At 43.7% G+C, this 21,839-nt stretch overlaps 1 protein-coding gene and 1 long non-coding RNA gene across 3 annotated transcripts in view; one reads left to right on the top strand and one right to left on the bottom strand.

Moving 5' to 3' along the window:
- Positions 1–5,489: 5,489 nt before the first annotated feature.
- Positions 5,490–18,757, top strand: LOC120297846. The gene is made up of 3 exons (XR_005553903.1): positions 5,490–5,543; positions 17,033–17,165; positions 17,988–18,757. It is a non-coding gene; the product is annotated as an uncharacterized LOC120297846 (long non-coding RNA).
- Positions 11,879–21,839, bottom strand: part of LOC120297844 (zinc finger protein 665-like) — a 45,474-nt gene continuing 35,513 nt past the window's right edge. Inside the window, exons 1-5 of one of the 2 annotated variants that reach the window (XM_039320946.1) lie at positions 19,944–21,762; positions 18,752–18,854; positions 17,978–18,063; positions 17,050–17,176; positions 11,879–14,637 (exon numbers count right to left, since the gene is read on the bottom strand). In XM_039320946.1, coding sequence (XP_039176880.1) covers positions 12,455–14,637; positions 17,050–17,176; positions 17,978–18,063; positions 18,752–18,854; positions 19,944–20,231 — 2,787 coding nt within the window. In that variant the 5' untranslated portion in view covers positions 20,232–21,762 and the 3' untranslated portion in view covers positions 11,879–12,454. Of the gene's footprint in view, positions 14,638–17,049; positions 17,177–17,977; positions 18,064–18,751; positions 18,855–19,943; positions 21,763–21,839 lie in introns of those variants that run through there. The other variant, XM_039320947.1, reaches the window with a different exon arrangement.

The following is a 21,839-nucleotide window of genomic DNA, read 5'->3' as shown; positions in this document are numbered from 1 at the left end:
CTGTTTCACTGGTTAATTGTTCTCCCTGTTAGGAAGTTTCTCCTTAATTCCAGGTTGCTTCTCTTCTTCATTAGTTTTCATCCATTGTTTCTTGTCTTGCCTTCCAGTGCTTTGGAAAATAAGCTGACCCCTTCTTCTTTGCAGCAGCCCCTCAAATACTAGAATACTGCTATCATGTCCCCCCCACCCCAGTACTTCTTTTATCTAACTAGCCAAACCCAAATCCTTCAACCGTTCTTCATATGTTTTAGTCTCTAGGTCTTTAATCATCTTAGTTGCTCTTCTTTGTACTTTTTCCAAAGTCTCAACATCTTTTTTGGGTTACAGGTTTCTGCAAATAGTCACCTATGTATTAGTTACCCCCTATCTAGATGATTGGAATGATCTCTACTAACAACTAACTCAACTAACCCCATTAACTTTGTTATCTTCTTTGCCTAATTAATGATATTTAATTACCGCTTTAACCATTTTTTATTCTTTTTTCCTACTGAGTTGAAAATATAGCCAAAATGTACTACAATATAAACTGTATCCAAATCCACATCTGTTTACACACATTCTAACATCCTCTCTCGACACTGGTTTGGAAAAAGCATTTTTGTAGATAGGTTTGGGGCCGAGCTCTCCCGTCCAACTCAGTGGCTCATCTCTAGAATTGGAACACATCTGCAACTTCTCTCCTTGTTATCATTATCCAAATTATAGTGATTTAGTTGTTCACATGGTACTAATTGTCTTGAGACTCTTCTGCAAGTTTTCAGAAGATTTGACACAACACGTAATATGTTCTCACCTTGTTTTCACACCAAAGCCTTGTGGGCTGCTGCCATGGCATTGGAAATCCATGGGTGCATAAATGGGTTTGGAGAGGTCCTGAGAAGGTTTTCAGAGTGGGCATGGAGGTGTTTTCTCCTCTCCACAGACATGAAGCCTTGGCTGGATTTCATCTAAATTTACTAACCCAGACAAATGGTTGTCCTATCTCTTCTTAAAAACCTCCAGTGATGGAGCACCTACAACTTCTGGAGGTAAGTCATCCCACTGATTGTTCTCACTGACAGGAAATTTCTCCTTAATTCTACATTGGATCTTCCATCTGTCACTTCTTATTCTGCCCTCAGGTACTTTGAAGAATTGGTTGGGGCCCTTCCTTTCTGTGGAAGCCCCTGAAATATTGGAAGACTTGCATCTAGTTACCCTAGTCTTTCCCTTCATTAGATTAGACATACCCAAATTATCATACGTTTTAGTTTCCAATTGTTCAAGTCTGTCAAGATCTTTCTGGATCTTGAGCCTATATTCTAAAGTGTTGGCTTGATACACGCACTCTATATCTTAGAAGATATAATGGTCTGTGGGAAAAACCTTGGGAGATAGGTGAAGAAATGCTATTGGGGAACAGTCAGATACAAGGCAGCATGCCCGCAGCTGTAGAGTGGGCAGAGCAAGAGATTCAGAAGGGACCCTCCCTATGTTCTCAGGCTATTATGGTGACTAAATAATTGTACTTTCAGAGTTGCTAAAGTAGCTTTACACAGTGGTGGGATTCAAATACCTGAACATCCGGTTCTCTTCGTGGATGCAGGCCTGGGCCTCCCAGGCCTAGAATGGACTTCTGGAAGTGACATCAATGCACTTCCGGCAGGCCATTCTAGGCCTGAGAGGCCTCCACTAGGCCTAGCACAGACTTTCGGAAGTGACATCCACGCACTTTCGGTGGGCCATTCTAAGCCAGAGAGACCTCCTCCAGGCCTCCGAGGCCTAGAACGGACTATCAGAAGCAGCATGGGTTCAGCCGGTTCTCCTAACTCAACAAAATTTAGCTACCAGTTCTACCGAACCAGTGCAAACCGGCTGAATCCCACCACTGGATTTACAATAAAGTAGAAATAGTTTATCAGGTCGTGTTTCCTATCTGGTCTAAATGGTAAGAATGACTGTTGGACCTGCCAAAACCTAAACCCTTAAATAGAAATGATCCTTGGTTCCATTTGTTGAGAAAGGTATACAGTAGTTTCTTAAAGGTCAAGTATATTGCAGTATTGCCAAGCCAGAACTGAGAATCATGTGCCAAAATTCCTAAGTTCTACTTTCCCTCCTTAACTATCTCTCATTGCCCACCCCAGTGTAACCAATTAGGTTCAGGCAAGATGTTTTCATAACAGTCAGTTCAAGTGTGGTTTGGTATGTGGCTCCCTCCTTCTTCCAGCTGAGAGGCCTTGAGGCAGCCTCTCAAGGTGATACAGCACTTACTTTCATTTTCCCGAGCAATCCCCCCTTCATTTCCTCTCCCCGCTGTTCATGGCAGTCTATCACCACATAGCAGCAAAGCACAAGCAAGCATAAAGTGGCAGCTGACAGACAGGAGCAGAATGGCTACTTTCCACCCAGAATTGGTTATGAGATGGGTGGTTAATAAATTCAATAAATAAATAATGCTTTCCTATTTAGATATTAAATACTTGCTATATGGTTTAACTGTTCACAAAGAACAGTAGTTTTCTCTAACAAAGAACAATAGTTTTTAATGGGAATTAAATGTCAAACCTAAAACCCAGATCTTGATTAATATAATGAATACAAAAATCCTCAGGATATGTTCTGTGATTTGATAAGGTATAAGAAACAAGACCTCAATGAAGAGAAGCGCCTTTTCTGGTTCTCATATTGAGCTACATTGGAAAAAGGAGCAACTCCTTGGCTATGAAAAAAAAATAAAGCTAAAATCCAACACAAATCAAGACCAACCAAATCCATCTTTATTTGTGACTGCTGACACCACACATGCTGAAAGTCTGCATCAATTGCGGATTTTTTTTAAAAAAAAAATGGTTTCCAAGAACTTTGGAGGCCAATTGATTCGTTTTCAAATTTTGAAGTTCATCTGCAACTTTTTTCTTTGGGTATCAAATTCACCTGGCTTACTGCAAACTACCAGCATTTTAAGGGTTAAATTTGGAGCCAGAAGGAGTAGGGGTAACGGTAGCACAAGGAGTATCTGGGTTCTACTCTCCCATCAGCTGCAGAAGTGAGGTCCTTTCAGCTCAAGAACCAGGGTGCTCTAGGAGTGAAAATGCTTCATTAGAACCTGCCCCCCCATCCCCATTTAGCCATGGAAATCTATGGAGAGTCTCAGTCATCCAGGTCATAGTGGTCCCAAAGATGCTTTTCATGAAGCAACTGGACTCTTTTGTTTTTCTTTGAAGACATTTCGCTTCTCATCCAAGAAGCTTCTTCCGCTCTGATTGGATGGTGGGGAATGGAAAGATTTATATTCCTTGCAAACAGCTGGTCATTTGCATTCTGTTAGAGAGTCGTTGAGGCCACTTGGAGGTTTGTCTGTGTCCTCCAAGTCACCTGAGTGTGCAAATAGGTTGAGGACACAGATAAACCTCTCAGTGGTCTCAACAACTCTCTAACAGAATGCAAATGACCGGCTGTCTGCAAGGACTATAAATCCTTCCATTCCCCACTATCTGGTCAGAGCTGAAGAAGCTTCTTGGATGAGAAGCAAAACGTCTTCAAAGTTGCCTCATGAAAAAACAATACCTTTGGGCTTACACATGGAAGTTCCTTGGGTGAGGGATGCCGGATCGGTTTCCCCTTCTCAGCCCCAGAGAAAAGGTAAGGTACTGGGGAAGGAGTTGGATTAGGACAGTGCTGGCGAACCTTTTAGAGACCGAGTGCCCAAACTGCAACCCAAAACCCACTTATGCATCGTCAGGTGCCGAGTGGGTGTGGCCATTGGGTGGGCGTGGCCCATTGGGTGGGTGGGCGTTGCTGCAGTGGTAACAGCAGACTAGGTGGGACTAAAAAGTTCAATCAATTAATTCCAACTTTGCAAGATCTTTTTTTTCCCCACGAGAAGTTGAAATTGACTGATTGATTGAACTTTTTGGGGGGGGGGCACATAGCGGCGGAGGCCTAAAGCAAAAAGGTTTTATAAAACCCAGTGAAGGCCTAGGACTGGGGTGACGGCGCACATGGTCACAGAGAGGGGTTCCATGATCAAGGACGAGGGGGGACAGGATAGCTGTGTTCCAATATCTCAGGGGCTGCCACAAAAAAGAGGGAATCAAGCTATTTTCCAAAGCGCCTGAAGGCAGGACAAGAAGCAACAGATGGAAACTAATCAAGGAGAGAAGCAACATTAGAACTAAGGAGAAACTTCCTGACAGTTAGAACAATTAACCAGTGGAACAACCTGCCTCCAGAAGCGGTGAATGCTCCAACACTGCAAGTTTTTAAGAAGAGACAGGACAACCATTTGTCTGAAATGGTGTAGGGTTTCCTGCCTGAGCAAGAGGTTGGACTAGAAGACCTCCAAGGTCCCTTCCAACTCTATATTATTATTAATAATAATCATCATCATCATCATCATCGCACAGTCAGCCAGATGTTCAGACTGGATTTGGGATTTTTGTCTACCTATCGAGTCCTTCCCAAAAACATGGGATAGGCAAATGTGGATGTTTGATGGTATTACAGATATCGTCGCAGGATGGAACCAGTTCCTAGTAAGGCCACCTTTTGCAATTGATTAATGGCAAATTTGTCAATGCCAATTGTGTTCAGGTGGTGCTCCAGTTATTTTGAGATTGCAGCCAAGGGGCCTAATTACTATTGGTACTACCCTTGCTTGCTTTTGCCACAGTCTTTCTATTTCTATTTGTAGGTCTTTGTATTTTGTTATCTTCTCCAGTTCTTTCTCGTCTATTCTGCTGTCTCCAGGCACTGCCATGTCCACTATCCAGACTTTTTTGTCTTTGTTATCGACAATTGTTAAGTATGGGGTGTTATGTTGCAGGTGCTTGTCTTTTTGAATTCTGAAGTCCCAGAGCAGTTTAATTTTATCATTTTCTATGACTTTCTCTATTTTATGATCTATTATTATTATTATCATCATCATCATCATCATCATCATCATCATCATCATCATCATCATCATCATCATCATTATTATTATTATTATTATTATTATTATTATTATTATTATTATTATTATTATTACCAGGATCCTCCAGTTGAGTATTTTAGTGGAGGAACTCTGGCAATTGAAGTCCATAGTCTTAAAGTGACCAAGGTTGGAAAAAACCCCACTCATCTAGATATCCTAAAGATTGACAAAGGTGTAAAAAAACTAATATAATATTAGTAGTAATAGTAACAATAATAATATAGCATAGCAATAATAATAACAACAGAACAACAACAACAACAATAATATAGTACTAATAAACAACGTGGAAAAGGGAAAGGTAAACTCATTTCCAAGCAAAATTGCACAGATGCCTACTGGTAACGGGCCAGGAGTCGAACACCAGCCCTGCATGGATTTTCCAGACCCAGTTCAAAGACTCAAGGGTTAAAACCATAGAGTTAGGATTCCTAGAAAGGAGAAGCAGGAGCATTTCCGGTAAGGGGTGGGGTTTGATTTTGAATTTCTCTGCCGCTGGAGAAAAAGGAGGAGGCGGAAGAAGGGGGTCAAACAGAGGAACCTGAACTGGATGGTGGGAATCTTTCCGCACCACTGGGACAGCGTAAGTCGCCAGAAATCGTCCCCCCTTTTCTAGAGGAAAATTAGGGCTGGGGAGCCCCTGGCTGCAGTGGTCACTCTAGACGGGGGGGGGGGGGAGACTGGACAGCCATTTGTCTGAAATGGTATAGGGTTTCCTGCCTGAGCAGGGGGTTGGACTAGATGACCTCCAAGGTCCCTTCCAACTTTATTATTATTGTTGTTATTGTTATTAATTATTATTATTATTATATACCACTTCAGTGTTTTACAGCAAGGGTCCCCAACCTGTGGGCCATGACCCACTAACGGTCCGTGGCCTATTCACCACTGGGCTGCCTGAGTGGCTGATGCACATGCGTGTGCATACAGCGTCACTCGTGCAAGCATCACGGGTGCTTGGGGCCTCATATCATGGGCACTTGGGGCCTCACTTGCATGAGCATCGCAGGCACTTGTGACCTCACTTGTGGAAGTTTTGCATGTGCTTGTGGCCCTACTTGCATGAGCGTCACAAAACTTGGGGCCTCACTTGTATGAGGCATCGTGGGTGCTCTTGGCTCCATTCACACGAGCAACGGGTGCTCCTGCACACCCGCCCCTCCCACAAAACTATCCCTTTCCCCCCTCCAGGCTGCTAACTTGGAAAGGTTGGGGAACTCTGCTTTACAGCACTCTCTAAGCGGTTTAAAGAGTTAGCCTATTGCCCACAGCATTTTACCAACCTCAGAAGGATGGCAGGCTGGGTCAACCCTGAGCCAATGAGAATCGAATTGCTGGCAGTCAGCAATATTAGCCAGCAATACTGGTTTCTAACCACTGCGCCACAAAGGCTCTCTTAATACAAGTCAAAAGTAATTATAAGTCACTTTTTTTTAGTACCATCATAATTTTCAATGGCCACTAAATGTATGGTCGTAAATCAAGGCCTACTTTTAGGAAATAATTGGAGCCCAAGGCAAATGAGGTGGTCTTTGACTTACAATGGTCTGCTTAGTCACAGTTCGAAGCTACAACAGTGCTGAAAAAGATGACCTATGACCCTTTTTCACACTTATGACTGTTGCAGCATCCCCACGGTCATGTGATTTACATCTGGATGCTTGACAACTGTCTCACGTATATGACGGTCGCAGTGTCCCATGGTCATGTAATCAGCCTTCTGACGAGCAGTCAATGGGGAAACCGGATTCACGCAACCATGTTACTACCTTAACAATTGCAGCGGTTCACTTAACAAATGTGGGGGGAAAAGTCGTACAATGGGGCAAAACTCCCTCAACACATTTCTCACTTAGCAACATAAATTTTGGGCATAGAGCAACCTGGACACAAAGCTATAAAGTTGGACACGGCCATTGATACCTCTTCAGTGGTTCTTTCCAAATCTAATCTCCACAATAGATGGCTACCAAACTCAACTCAGGGTCCTCTTCGTGACCTGTTTTCTTTGTTACCTTCTGGGAGGAGACTTCATGATATCTGTAGCAGAACATCCAGATTCAGCCATAGTTTCATTCCATACAGCATTAACCTTGTGAACTCTCAAGCTTCCTCCTTCCGTTATATTTTCAAGATGGACAGTATTTAATATTTATTTGATATGTATATGTAGGTGTGTGGGTCTAGACATAGGTTGTACATAGTATGTTTTAGGTATGTGTCACGTATGTGTTTCACTTGGAGAACGGGCAACTCAATTTCATTTTTGATGTGTGCCGTTGTGCCCACAGTAAAAAAAAATGACAATAATGGTTATCTTAAGCAGGAGGCTGGACTAGAACAGGGCTTTTCAACCAGTGGTACGGGTACCACCTGTTGTACATTGGCACCTGGCAGGTGGTATGCGACCATCCTAGAAAAGTAGCGGGGGAGGGGAATGAGCTGAACCAGTGACAGCACCGCACAAGCCTGAGAGAGAGATGCTGGAGCTGCAGGGCTGTCAGGGCTCAGCGGAAGTGACAGGATCAGCGCTTCTTCGGGGCTGTCAGGGCTCAGTGGAAGTGCCAGGATCAGTGCCAGGCTCCAACTGGGCCCAGAAGAAGCGCTGATCAGCTGGAATGTTGCAGCATCTCCAGGGTCTTGTGATTTACATTCAGATGCTTGGCAACTGATTTGTATTTATGATGGTCACAGTGTCCCAGGGTCACGTGAAGTGACCAAAACCTGCTGCAACCACCCAGCAGACGGGGGAAATAAAAAACACCCCCCCACTCCACCCCTACTGCCAATCCTCAACAGAAATGCTCACAACAATGAAAACCTCGGACAGGAGGAAGAGTGCCGCCGGGCGGGCAGGCAGGTGTCTTGCTCGGCTGTGGCTTGGGGGGCACTTTTTTCAGTGCCATTGTAACTTCGAACAGTCACTCAGATCAGTGGTTCTCAACCTGTGGGTCGGGACCCCATTTGGGGTCGAACGACCATTTCAGGGGGGTCGCCAAACAACGCAGTCCGCCATTTTTTCCCCCTTTTCCTTAGCTGTGCTACTCCCTTTTATTCTATTGGCTTTTGAAAGCCAAGAGAATAGACTCTCTTGAATAGAGTCTAATTCTATTGGCTTTCAAAAGCCAATAGGAATTGTCCAGGCTGTCTCTGCCCTGCTGAGCCCGCCAAAAGTCCCATTCTGCAAACGGTGCTGCACCAGTTGGGTAGTCCTCGACTTACGACCGGTTGAGTAGTCCTCGACTTACGACGAGTTGGGGGTCGCGGCACTAAAAAGGTTGAGAACCACTGTACTAAGTGAACTGTTGTAAGTCGAGGACTACCTGTACTTTATCGCTTTTTTCCATTTATTTATTTATTTTTTGGTCATCAAGTTTTTGACCCCTTGCTAGGTGACTGGTGGTCCTCAGATGTTGCCATATCCTAAAAGTGGTACAATGGGTGAAAAGGTTGAAAAGCTCTGGACTAGAAGACCTCCAAGGTCCCTTCCAGCTCTATTTTGATTCTGATTCTTATATACTATCACACATCCAGGAAAGGGAACCTACTACTTCTCTAGGCAGCTGCTATCAATGCTAAACTGCTTTTACTGGAAGGTAGTTTCTCTTAACCTTCAACGGGACCAGAATCAACCTTCTAGAAATTTTACCCAAGCAGGTAGTTTGTTTAGTGACCGTTCGAAGTTACAACGGCACTGAAAAAAAGTAACTTATGACTTATTTTTCACACTTATGACCCTTGCAGCGTCCTCATGATCACGTGATTTACAGATGCCTGACTACCGACTCACATTTATGACAGTCGCAGTGTCCCGGGGTTCATGTAACCCTCTTTGGCCACCAAAGTCAGTGGGGAGGAAGCCAGATTCACTTAACAACTGTGTCACTAACGGGACCACTGGAGTGATCCGCTTAACAAATGTGGCAAGAAAAGTCGCAAAACAGGGCAAAACTCACCTAGCCAATTTCCTCACTTGGCCACATAAATTCTGGGCTCTGTTGTGGTCATAAGACGAGGATCACCTACACACATCGCTTTGAGATGAAAGATGCTTGCAAGGTTTGAGTCAAAATTATAACATTTCCTATCTGCATTTCATGTGTGCTGATAAGGTATTAGTTAGAATATTTCGGACATGTCATGCGACACCCAGAAAAATACGGCATACTCCATTTAATCCTCCAGGGAAAGGTTGAAGGCAAACGAGGTCCAGATAGAAGAACATCGTGGCTTCAAAATCTAAGGGACTGGTTTGAACAAAACTCAGTAGCACTTTTTCGTGCAGCTGCTGATAAAAACAGGATCGCCAACATCCAATAACGGATATGGCACAAGAAGAGGTTTTGGTTACTGAACTTCATCGACTGGCTGATTGGATTGATGCTCATACAAGGGATTCCATGAATGAAGGGTCACTGGTGCTCTCTGAGCTTGGTTGTTTGGTTGCAGACGTTTCATTACTCAAACTAGAGAACATCATCAGTGCTAGCAGTGGAAGCTAGCAGGCTAGCACTGATGGGTAATGAAACACCTGCAAGCTCAGAGACCATTAAGGACTCCTCATTTCCACCCTGAGCTACAGATATTCTCCTTTATTGATTTCCTGAATATCCTCATGGATTTATTTATTTGTTTGTTTGTTTATTTATTTATTTATTAAAATGTATAGACCGCCCCACTCCCGCAGGACTCCGGGCGGTTTACAATAAAAACACAACATAACTTAACAAACAAACAATACAATAACATTCATGCAGGGGTCAGATTTTATAAACCCCAGGCCTGCCGGAAAAGCCAGGTCTTAAGCAGCTTGCGGAAAACCAACAGGGTGGGAGCGGTCCTAATCTCTGGGGGGGAGCTGATTCCAAGACGTGGGCGCCATCACAGAGAAAGCCCTCCCCCGCGGCCCCGCCAAATGGCACTGCTTGGCCGACGGGACCTGAAGGAGGCCCAGCCTGTGGGATTTAACCGGACGAAGGGAACTATGAGGTAGTAGGCGGTCTCGCGAATAGCCTGGCCCTGATCATCATCGAGAGCCACCGGTATAGCCAATACTGAGCAAGATCATTTGATATTTGTGATAACAGAATAACAAGAGTCGGAAGGGACCTTGGAGGTCATCTAGTCCAACCCTTTGCTCAAGCAGGAGACTCTATACCAGGGGTGTCAAACTGCTGGCCCATGGGCCGGATGCATCATGCAAAAGCCAGACTCACCCATGCCAAGTGCCTTTTGCTTTCTTTCCTAAGAGAACTACATGTCCAGTTCTCCTGGTGAACTTTATTCTCCACCTCTGAATGTGGTATTACGTATCCTTATTATATGTGGATTATAGCACTGATTATATTGCCTTGTTTGGATAATGAAACATCTGCAAGAAAACAACCAAGCTCAGAGAACATAAAGGACCTCTCGTATCCACATTATTTAAAATGCATGTTCAACAACTGGACAATATATTTAAAATAGGGCTGACAGTTACAAAAAAAATACTGGTCTACAATAAGAAAATGGATCCAAGAAATAATAGACCAACCCATAGACTGGAAACCAGAGATCTTTTTGTTGAATATTTTAAATAGAAAATATAGTAAAGAAATATGGTACTTAATTTTACATATAATAACGGCAGCAAGAATAGCATATGCACAGTGCTGGAAAAATAAGAATATACCATCAGAGGAAGAAATAATAAGAAAAATCCTGGACTGTGCTGAGATGGACAAATTAACAAAAGAGATAAAAGAAAAGGAAGACACAGAGTATTATATAGTATGGAACAAGTTGTATGTCTGGTTGGAGACTAGAAATAATAGAGGAGAATAAATATGGAAAGGTGAAAATATGTGTATAATAATGTATAATTGAAAGTGAAAATATGTGTATAATAATGTATAATAATAATAATATGAATTATTCCTAATAAGAAGTAGAACATGAAGGAAGAAAAATGTAAATAAGAAATAACAGGGCTATAAGGACAAATATTCTAAAGAAGAATAAGGGGGAAATGTAAATATTAGATTACCGTTACGTAATTGCTGTAAAAAAAAAGGAGTATATATATTGTGTGTGTGTGTGTTATGTTTTGCTTTGTTCTGTTTTGTCTTGTTGGTTAAAAATAAAATTTTAAATAATAATAATAAAATAGGGCTGAAATAATGTACAACTGTAGAGCTAGTGTGCCTTTCAGCAATTTATAAACCGTTCTACCAATAGTTTACAGTTAGAATTTCCTGCTTCGCAGTCACATCAAATGAGTCACTAATATAACGACTGTGAAGGATGCCTCCCTTGAAGGTTGATGAACGTGATAGGTTCACAATCATTGTCAACCTATCTTACAAAATCACATAGTATGTCAGTTTTCCAGTTGACACTGAACGAGCTTCCAAATCACAATATTATGTGGTTCTTTGTCAAAGGCCTAACACAAAGATATTGTATGTTCACATCATTCCATAATCCATAATTCCATAAAGATCACATGAAGTGTTAATACCACTTTACAATGCCTTGGTAAGGCCACACTTGGAATACTGTATCCAGTTTTGGTCACCACGATGTAAAAAAGATGTTGAGACTCTGGAAAGAGTGCAGAGAAGAGCAACAATGATGATCAGGAGACTGGAGGCTAAAACATATAAGGAAAGGTTGCTGGAGTTGGGTATGTCTAATTTAATGAAGAGAAGGACTAGGGGTGACATGAGAGTAGTCTTCCAATATCTCAGGATTGCCACAAAGAAGAGGGAGTCATGCTATTCTTCAAAGGATCTGAAGGCAAGACAAGAAGAAACGGACGGAAACTAATCAAGGAGGGAAGCAACCTTGAACTAAGAAGAAATTTTCTGACAATTAAAATAATTAATATGGAACAACATGCCTCCAGAAGTTGTGAATGCTTCAACACTGGAAGTTTTTAAGCAGAGATTGGAAAACCATTTGTCTGAAATAGTATAGGGTTTCCTGCCTGAGCAGGGGGTTAGACTAGAAGACCTTCAAGGTCCCTTCCGTTATTCTATTTTATTCATAATCTGCTAAAATTTTATAGCACTGAACTCTTATGTTCTTCAGTTTCTTTCCTCTGCTGTACTCTTCTCCTTTTGCCTTCAGTCTTTTTTAACATCACTTTTGCACTCTTTCTCTCTTCTTATTTATAACTCGTCTCTTCTCATTTAGTGGCCAAAGTATTTGAGCTTCAGCTTCAATATCTGTCGTTCCAAAGAACAGTCAGGGTTGATTTCTTTTAGGATAGACTGATTTGACCTCCTTGCAGTCCAAGAGTCTTCTCCAATGCCCCAATTCGAAAGAGTCAATTCTTCGGCACTCAGCCTTCCTTATGCTCCAACTCTCACCGCCATGCATCACTCCTGGGAAAACCGTAGCTTCGAGCTTAATTTGAAAGAGACTCGGAGCCAAGTCGAGCCTTTTCTATGTTCCTGGTAGGAATTTAGTGATTCCTGAACATTATCCCTAATCCTCTTACCCCACTTCTCAGCATGCACTGGCCCTCTCTTTTATGTGAGTTCTTTCATGCCGGCGAAGGTGTGTGTTAGAACTGAAGCACTTGGCACATTCCAAACATTTGTACGGCTTCTCCCCGGTGTGAATCCTACAATGGGTCACCAGGGAGCTGCTCACACTGAAACTTTTTCCGCACACCGAGCACGTGTAAGGTCTCTCGCCTGTGTGAGTTCTCCGGTGGGTACTGAGGTGCGCGTTCCAATTGAAACACTTCCCACACTCGAGGCATTTGTACAATTTCTCCCCCGTGTGATTTTTTTCATGGGTGCTCAGGTTGATCTTCGTGATGAAGCACTTTCCGCACTCCGAGCATTTATACGGCTTCTCTCCCCGGTGAATCCTTTCGTGTATGATCAGGTGAGAGCTGCGAAGAAAGCACTTCCCGCACTCCGAACATTTGTAGCGCCTCTCGCCGGTGTGAATCCTCTGGTGAGAAGTGAGATTGCTACTCACATTGAAACTTTTCCCGCACTTCAGGCATTTGTACGGTCTCTCCCTCGTGTGGGTTCTCTCATGGCGACACAGATGTGCATTGGAAGTGAAGCACTTTCCACATTCTGTGCATTTATAGGGTCTTTCCCCTGTATGCGTTCGTTGGTGTCTGCGCAAGTGTGTGTTTGAACTGAAACACTTAGCGCATTCCAGACACTTGTAGGGTTTCTCTCCCGTGTGAGTGATCTGATGGGTAATAAGTGAAGAACTCTGAGTAAAGCTTTTCCCACATTCCAGACACTGATACGGCTTTTTCCCACTGTGAGATCTCTGATGTCGGCTTAGTTCAGCACGCTCGCTGTAGCACTTTCCACATTCTGAGCACTGATGTGGCTTTTCTCCCGTGTGCGTCCTTTCGTGCCTCCGTAAGTGGGTGCTTGAACTGAAGCATTTTTCACAAGCTGAGCATTTGTATGGTTTCTCTCCAGTGTGAGTGATCTGATGGGTAGTAAGAGAAGAACTCTGCGTGAAGCTTTGGCCGCATTCCAAACACTTGTACGGCCTCTCTCTGGTGTGAGTTTTTTGATGCCGGTTTAGTTGGGCTACTTGAATAAAACACTTGCCGCATTCCAGGCATGGAAACGGCCTCTCCCCTGTGTGGTTTCGCTTGTGCAAACTCAGTTTGGTCCTTGTGATGAAGGCCTTTCCACATTCCAAACACTTATGGGGCTTCTCTCCCGTGTGTATTTTTTTGTGTTTGATCAGGTCAGAGCTGCGAGCAAAGCCTATCCCGCACTCAGAGCATTTATGAGGCTTCTCGCCGCTGTGAATTTTTTTGTGCTTCAGCAGGTCCGAACTGCAAGCGAAACACTTTTCACACTGGGGGCATTTATACGGCTTCTCTCCCGTGTGAATTTTTTGATGTTTGATAAGATCAGAACTGCGAGTAAAACGTTTTCCGCACTCCAGGCATTTGTAGGGTTTCTCACCGGTGTGAATTCTCTGGTGGGAAGCGAGATTACCGCTCACGCTGAAACTCTTTCCGCATTTTGAACATTTATAGGGTTTCTCGCCTGTATGAGTTCTTTGATGGACACTGAGGTGTCTCTTTGAATTGAAACCCTTTCCACATTCCAAACATTTGGAGAGTTTCTCTCCACTATGTGTCCTCCGATGGGAAGCGAGATTACTGCTCTCACTGAAGCTCTTTCCGCACTCTAAACACATGTATGGTTTCTCCCCTGTATGCATTCTCTGATGCACACTCAGGTGTGTATTTGAAGCGAAGCACTTCCCACATTCCAAACATTTGTACGGTTTCTCCTCCATGTGAGTAATTTGGTGGGTAATCAGGGCCGAACTCTCAACAAACCTTTTCCCGCATTCCACGCATTTAAAGGGCTTCTCACCTGTGTGGGTCCTCCGGTGTCTCTCTAAATTTGTCTTCCAAATGAAGCTTTTCCCACATTCGGGGCATTTGTACGGTTTTTCTCCCGTGTGAGTCTTTTGATGCCTACTCAGTTGTGCACTTTGGGTGAAACACTTTCTGCACTCCAAGCATTTATGCAGGTTGTCAGCTATGTGAGTTGTTTTGTGTGTGATAAGATTCGTCTTCGTTATGAAGGCCTTTCCACACTCCGAGCATTTGTACGGCTTTCCTTCTCGGTGAAATCTTTGGTTTGTACTTGGGTTTTTTTTATCCATGATTCTCCACTCGTCACCTTAAGAGATGAAGACCAACAGTATGTTATAATAAACCACAGTTAATACAGTGTGAACTCAAGCAGTGAACCAAACCCGGGCAATATATCATTAAGTTATCTTATTGATTAGATAACTCCTAATCAGTGAATTGTCTGACTAGACATCCCTTGGAATTCAGTGAAAGTCTCCCATGTATCCATGCACCTACAAATTACAAATATGTAATTAATTTGAGCAGGGGGAGGGGAGGGAGAGATTATTTGGTCTTTGTGGTGCCTTCCAGGCTGTGTTAACTCCTGGCAATTCTCTGGACAAATCCTGCAGTTTTCTTGGCAAGGTTTTTTAGATATGATTTGCCCTTGCCTGCTTCCTAGGGCTGAGAGGGAATGACAGGCCCAAGGTCACCCAACTGGCTTGGTGCCTAAGGCAGATCTAGAACTCCTGGTCTCCCAGTTTCTAGTCAGGATCTAGTAGGTTTCTAGTCGGATCAAACCACTGGCAGTCAGCAGAATTAGTCTGCGATACTGCATTCTAACCACTGCGCCACCACGGCTCTTTGGCATTTGGCTCAAATGGGCAAAATTGCTCTATTTTTTCACTGCAAGGTAATGTTGACTGTAAGCAGCATCTACAAAATTCACCCTTCCTGAACTGTATTGGCCAGAGGGAAATGGGTCACCTGAATATTTAACACCTAAACTGGAACAATAGGAAGTGCTAATAGAAGTAATCCCAGATCACTGCAGCATCCCTGCAGTCACATGATCAAAATTTAAATGTTTGGAAACTGGCATGTAATATCCCAGCTGTAATATCCCAGGGTGATGTGATCACCATTGATGACCTTTCTAGCTAGTTTGCAACAAGCAATGTTTATTTTATTTATTTTATTTTATGAGACTTATATACCGCTTTAAGTGCAAGCACTCTCTAAGCGGTGTACACCAGTAAGCAATGTATATATATATTTACATTGCCCCCAACCATCTGGGTCCTCATTTTACCTACCTCGAAAGGATGGAAGGCTGAGTCAACCTTGAGCCGGTGAGATTTGAACCGCTGACCTGCTGAACACAGTCAGCTAAAGTGGCCTGCAGTACTGCACTCTAACTGCTGCGCCACCTCGGCTCTTTTTAATGGGGGAAGCCGTCTTCGCTTAATAACTATGGTAAAGAGCTCATAAGCTCAGGTGCTGCAGTGTCCACATTGCTTAATGATGGGAATTCTGGCTTCCATTGGGGTTATAACTCAAGGATTACCTATATAAGTGGCTTAGGAGTGCAGATAGAATGACAGAATTGGATGCGACATTAGAGGGCATCTATTCCAGCCCCTTAGTCAGTACAGAATATCCCTGAGCTATCGCTTTTTCCAAACTGGCCTGGATGTATGATATTATTCCTAAAAACATTTGGAATACTGTAGGAAAAGGTGATGGTAAAAACAGTGCAAAGCTGCCTAAGGTTAGTGCAGGTAGTCCTCGACTTACTGTCAAGACTGATTCGCCCTTTCGCCTACATTTTCTCCCTTGCTCATAGCTTGACAATGGAGTGGAATGCAAAGGTGGGGGAGATGGTATCTAGGCAACCGAGGCGTCTTTGAGAGCCTGCAGAGCCAAGGTCACTAATGCAGGTGCTCGATGGAGAAGTGGACTGTTTCCGTAACAAGAAGAAATATTACTATTGGGCAATGTGAACAACTGGTGATGGGAACGGGGGAGTCTATTTTTTAACTAAGCAAATCCTTGAGCGGGAAAACCAGAGCTGGTTTTGCTTCTGCTGTGCCAATGTAGATTTTCAGTAAAGTATTGTGCTCTTGCTAAAATCATGTCCCAGGAGGGTTTTTCTGGAAATGCCAACTGGACAGTTTACACTTACGACCACAACTTCTGTCACTAAGGGAGACAGTTGTTAAGTGAGTTTTGCCCCATTTTACGACCTTTCTTGCCACACTTCTTAAGTGAATCACTGCAGTTCTTAAGTTAGCCACATGAATCTGGCTTCCCCACTGACTTGCTGGTCAGAAAGTCGCAGAAGTGATGCCGGGACACCGCAACTGTCATAAATATGAGTCAGTTGCCAAGCGTCTGAATTTTGATCACGTGATCATGGGAATGCCAGAATGGTTTTAAGTGTGAAAAACGGTCATAAGTCACATTCTCCAGCACTGTTGTAACTTTGAACGGTCCCTAAACAAATGGTTGTAAGTCAAGGATTACTTGTATTGGGGAATATGTCTTTAAGGCTTACACCAGGCGGAACCTTGGAGTTGGGAAAAAAACCCAAATTTCTCAGCTACTGTCTCTGCCTCAGAAACGCTGAAAAACTTCAACAGATGCAACAGATGCAATGAAAAGGACATGATGCAAATGTATTTTAAAATCCTACAACAGCTATGGATATTCATTCCTAGGAAACAAGCTGCCTTACCAAGAGAGGTCAAAATCTCACTGATCTCCTCCATGACGTCTCTGTGCAGAGCTTTCTGGTCAGGCTCCAGCAGCACCCACTCGTCCTCAGTGAAATGCACCTCCACGTCCACTAAGGTGAAGAGCCTCTGAAAGGAGAAAAATCATCTTTGCTGACAGATCACTTAGAGGTGTTATGACCCAGGTGGTCAAGGCAACGTAGGCCTCTAGAACAGGGGTAGGCAACCTTGGCTCTTTTATGACTCGTGGACTTCAACTCCCAGAATTCCTGAGCCAGCATGGGGGGACTATGACCTGCTTGATGACTTCTGGACTTCAACTCCCAGAATTCCTGAGCCAGCCTGGCTCAGCTTGGAAACCTCTCCCTTTCCCCTCAGCATGGCTGGCTCAGGAATTCTGGGAGTTGAAGTCCACGAGTCATAAAAGAGCCAAGGTTACCTATCTCTGGCCTAGGCCTAGGCCGCTTTATGACTTGTGGACTTCAACTCCCAGAATTCCTGAGCCAGCCTGGCTCATCTTGGAAACCTCTCCCTTTCCCCTCAGCATGGCTGGCTCAGGAATTCTGGGCGTTGAAGTCCACGAGTCATAAAAGAGCCAAGGTTGCCTACCCCTGCTCTAGAGAGTCCTTTATTTCTCTTAAACAATGTTCCAGCCAATGGCCCTCTATCAACTTGTAAAGCTCCACCCTCATGATACCTTGAAGACAGCCACTCTCAGTCCAGTAATACAAAGAAAGTGCCAAGAGCGAAGATTTGGCAGCTACCTGCCTCTTTGTTTTCATCTTGCCCTTAGAATAAGGAGGGAGATGATGCTCTAAAATGGGTTTGTTAGAGAATCTCTCCAGTTCTGCGGAGGTTTGCTAAGAGAAGGCTGTCTGGAAACCTTTCAAGGACATTCTAACAGCCCAGTTCTCTTTCTCTTTCCCTTACCTGATTCCAGGGCACAGCAGCTGTTTTTCCTCCATCATCAAAAAGCTCCGGAGGCTGAAGCTGTCTTTCCCCAATGACTCCATCTCCTGTGACAGAAAGAGCAGGTCAAGATCATCAAACATTTGCTTCGGACAACGTTTGTTTCCTAGCACATGCCTGAACAAAAGCCCATAGACACCAATTTTTTTAAAAAAATAACAACTACAGGGAGCACTTAACAGTTCGTTTAGTGACCGCTTGAAGTTACAACGGCCTTGGAAAAAGTGACCCATGACCGTTTTTCACACTTTATGGTGGCTGGAGCCTCCCCATGGTCATGTGACCGAAATTCGGATGCTTGGCAACGGTTTCATATATATGAGGACTGCAGTGTCCTACGGTCATGTGATCTGCTTTTGTGACATTCTGACAAGCAAAGCCGATGGGGTAGCCCGGTTCACTTCACAACCAGGTTGCTGACTTAAGAGCTGCAGTGATTCGCTTAACCACAGTGGCAAGAAAGGTTGTAAAGGGGGGGCAAAGGTCACCTAACATCTATCTTGTTTAGCAACCAAAAATGTTGGGCTCAACTGTGGTCATAAGTTGAGGATTATCTGTATCTGCCACCCCAACATCCCTTAGCACTGAGCCATGAATGACAGGGCTGATTCCCATACATAAAAAATGTTGGAGGTGTTAAGCACTCAGGTTTATGTAAATAACGCTGTAGCCTGGAGACCGAGGTCTTTCCCCTTTCCTTAAAACCCTAGCCAAATATGCCCCATAGTTCCTTACTTAGTGAAACAGTGGCTCCTCCTTCCTGCAAGAACCTCAGCCTGTCGTCCATTGAATCTTCCCGTGCTCCACAAAACTCGGAGCTGGTAACTTCTTCCTTTTCCTAAAAAAAAAGTGCGTGAAAAATTAGCAACTGAATGATAGAGCCATTTCTTGTGAGATTGGCAGTCATATAAATTTGACAGGATAGACAGATAGACAGACAGACAGATAGATAGATAAATAGATAGATGATATAGATATAGCTAGCTAGCTAGAGATAGCTAGAGATAATAGCTAGATGACAGAGATGATATATAGATAGACAATAGACAGATGATAGAGATAAAGAGATATAGAGATAGTTAGATAAATGATAGAGATGATAGATGAGATATATCATATATATATGATAGATATAGATGATGGATGAGAGATGATAGAGACAGATGATAGATTATAGATGATATAGATAATGATAGAGCCTGATAGACAGGTAGGTAGGTAGGTAGGTAGGTAGGTAGATAATGATAGAGACAGATAGACTGATACAGATGATAGATTATAGATAATGAGATAGATTGATAGATTAGATAAATGGATGGATGGATGGATGGATGGATAGATAGATAGAGATAGATAGATATAATGATAGATAGATAGATAGATAGATGATAGATAGATAGATAGATAGATAGATAGATATGATGGATAGATAGACAGACAGACAGATAGATATAATGATGGATGGATGGATGGATGGATAGATAGATAGATATAGATGGATGGATAGATAGATAGATAGATAGATAGATAGATAGATAGATAGACAGACAGACAGATAATGATAGAGACAGATATTATATATGTCATGTATATTGGAGGTGGTGACTCTTTGAGAACTGTACGCAACGAAATTTCATTTTAATGGATGTTGATTAGTGTACATTCAAAGTGACAATAAAGTTATTCTATTCTATTCTATTCTATTCCTATGAGGACAGAAACAGGAACTGTTCGAATACCCCTACAAAAGAAGTCCTTGTCCTTATGAGCAGTGACAGGTGTCAATAAAGGGAGTCTTATCTGAGAAAGGACAGAGTTGCCAGTTAGATACAGAAATAATTGAGACAACCATTTATGACAAGATTTGTGTGAAGGTGGGATACCTACGATGAAATGTTTCACTGATCTCCGGGCCACGTTCACTTACCCAATTCTGCACCTGTGGCAGAAACCCAGGTAGGAATGGCTCTGGGATTGCCACATCTTGGATTGGTTTATTTATGTGTTGCTCCAGATTCTGTTCCTGAAGATCCAATTTCTGGTTGCAGAAACACTGAAGGAAGCAATCTTGGTAGTGTTGCTGTAGCTCTGCACTGATCCTGCCTGGGCACTTCTGAACTCCCGTTTTGGGGAATTCCCTGCTGCTTCCAACCTGGATGGTGTCGAAATGTCCTTCTTGACAGCCTGCTAAGTTCTGTTGGTGCATGACTGACATGTCTTCAAGGAAGCGTTGGAGAAAGACCTCAGGGATGATTCCCCCTCTGTACAAACTACCAAGAGCCAGATTTTCCTGCTTGCAGTTCTTCCCAAATCCGGCACAACTAAGGCATTTTCCTATTAAGGATTGCCAGAATAGAAGACAATCTGCCCATCAGGTCTGCAGCCCATCAGAAGGCAAACCAAGGATACCTAACCAATCTCTCCACTTTGGCCCGCTTTGCTACTTGAAGGGCATATAAATAGTCCTCAACTTACAACAGTTCATTCAGTGACCACAGTTGAAAAAAAAGTGACCATTTTTTCACAGTTACAATCTCTGTAGCATCCCCATGATCCCGTGATCAAAATTCAGAATGTTGGCAACTGGTTCCCACTTATGATCATTACTGTGTCCAAAGGTCACATGATCACCTTTTGCAACCTTTTGACAAGCCAAGTCAATGGAGAAGCCAGAGTCAGTTAACAACCATGTTACTAACCTATCAAGGTGCAGTGATTCCCTGAACAACTGTGGCAAGAAAAGAGTCGTAATATGGGGGCAAAGCTCGCTTAACAAACGTAACAACAGAACATTTCGGGCTGGAGGGTGATCGTAAGTCGAAGACAACCTGTATATAACGGAATCAAACCGTGGTTGCAGGGGGGGGAGGCATCCATGCTCCTCTGGAGGACTTACATGCTTGTACCCAGGTTCCTTTCACATGCAAAAGCTGACACGCGTGTATCCTTCAAAGCCAAAACAGCCCGGTCCTGTGCAGCTCCATCAGCGCCTGGAGAAGCCCTGGGAGGAAAAACTGGGGAATCCTGTGTGTCCCAATCAGTCAATCAGAATAGAGCTGGAAGATCTATCTTGGAGGTCTTCTAGTCCAACCACCGGAGGCGGCGGCGGCTGGAGAAGATCCGTAGGCGGAGAATCATCCCAACGTGTCTCCCTGCGCTTTTCCCCGAGTCGATCACCGCCCAGATCCTCCGCCGCCAAGACGGCTCCCACTGGGTCCCTCAGTCACCAAAGAGACGACAGCAGCCAGAGCGGCCGCTCCGACCAGAAAGAAGCCCTGATTGCGGGAGGACCCTCTTTCCTTCCGCTCTAGGAATTCCTTTCGGTTCTTTTAACTCGTTCCAGCTCTGCAGCAGCCCCGCAAGCCAGGTCCTTCCTTCTGCCGGCGGGTGGGCGTCCCCTCGATGGAATGCTGAGCCCGATGGAGGTTCCTCCTTGGCGTCTCCACTCCCTCCGTTACTCCGGAGAGCGCGAGGGAATCCCGTGGGAGCCGCTTAACGACCAAAGAAGGGCTCGGGGTTATGACGAAGAAGGCAGAGGCTCCCGAGCACCCCACTGCATGATTGTTGAATGACTGATTGATTGATTTTCCGAGTCCAGAACATCTTACATTAAAATAGAATAGAATTCTTTATTGGCCAAGTGTGATTGGACACACAAAGAATTTGGTGCACAAGCTCTCGGTGTGCATGCAAGCAACAAGTGATAAATCATCCTCACTGAGTATTGTAGCTTATGATTTATGATGAATGCTTTTTATGATTATAATCATGATTTATCACTTGTCGCTTGCACGTACACCCAGAGCTTATGCACTGGAGACAA

The sequence above is a fragment of the Crotalus tigris genome, unplaced genomic scaffold (assembly GCF_016545835.1).
Source record: "Crotalus tigris isolate CLP2741 ecotype Arizona unplaced genomic scaffold, ASM1654583v1 scf7180000023714.847513, whole genome shotgun sequence".
NCBI classification, from domain to species: domain Eukaryota; kingdom Metazoa; phylum Chordata; class Lepidosauria; order Squamata; family Viperidae; genus Crotalus; species Crotalus tigris.
Note: the sequence above shows the minus strand (reverse complement) of the source record. Positions and strands in the feature narration are given on the sequence as shown.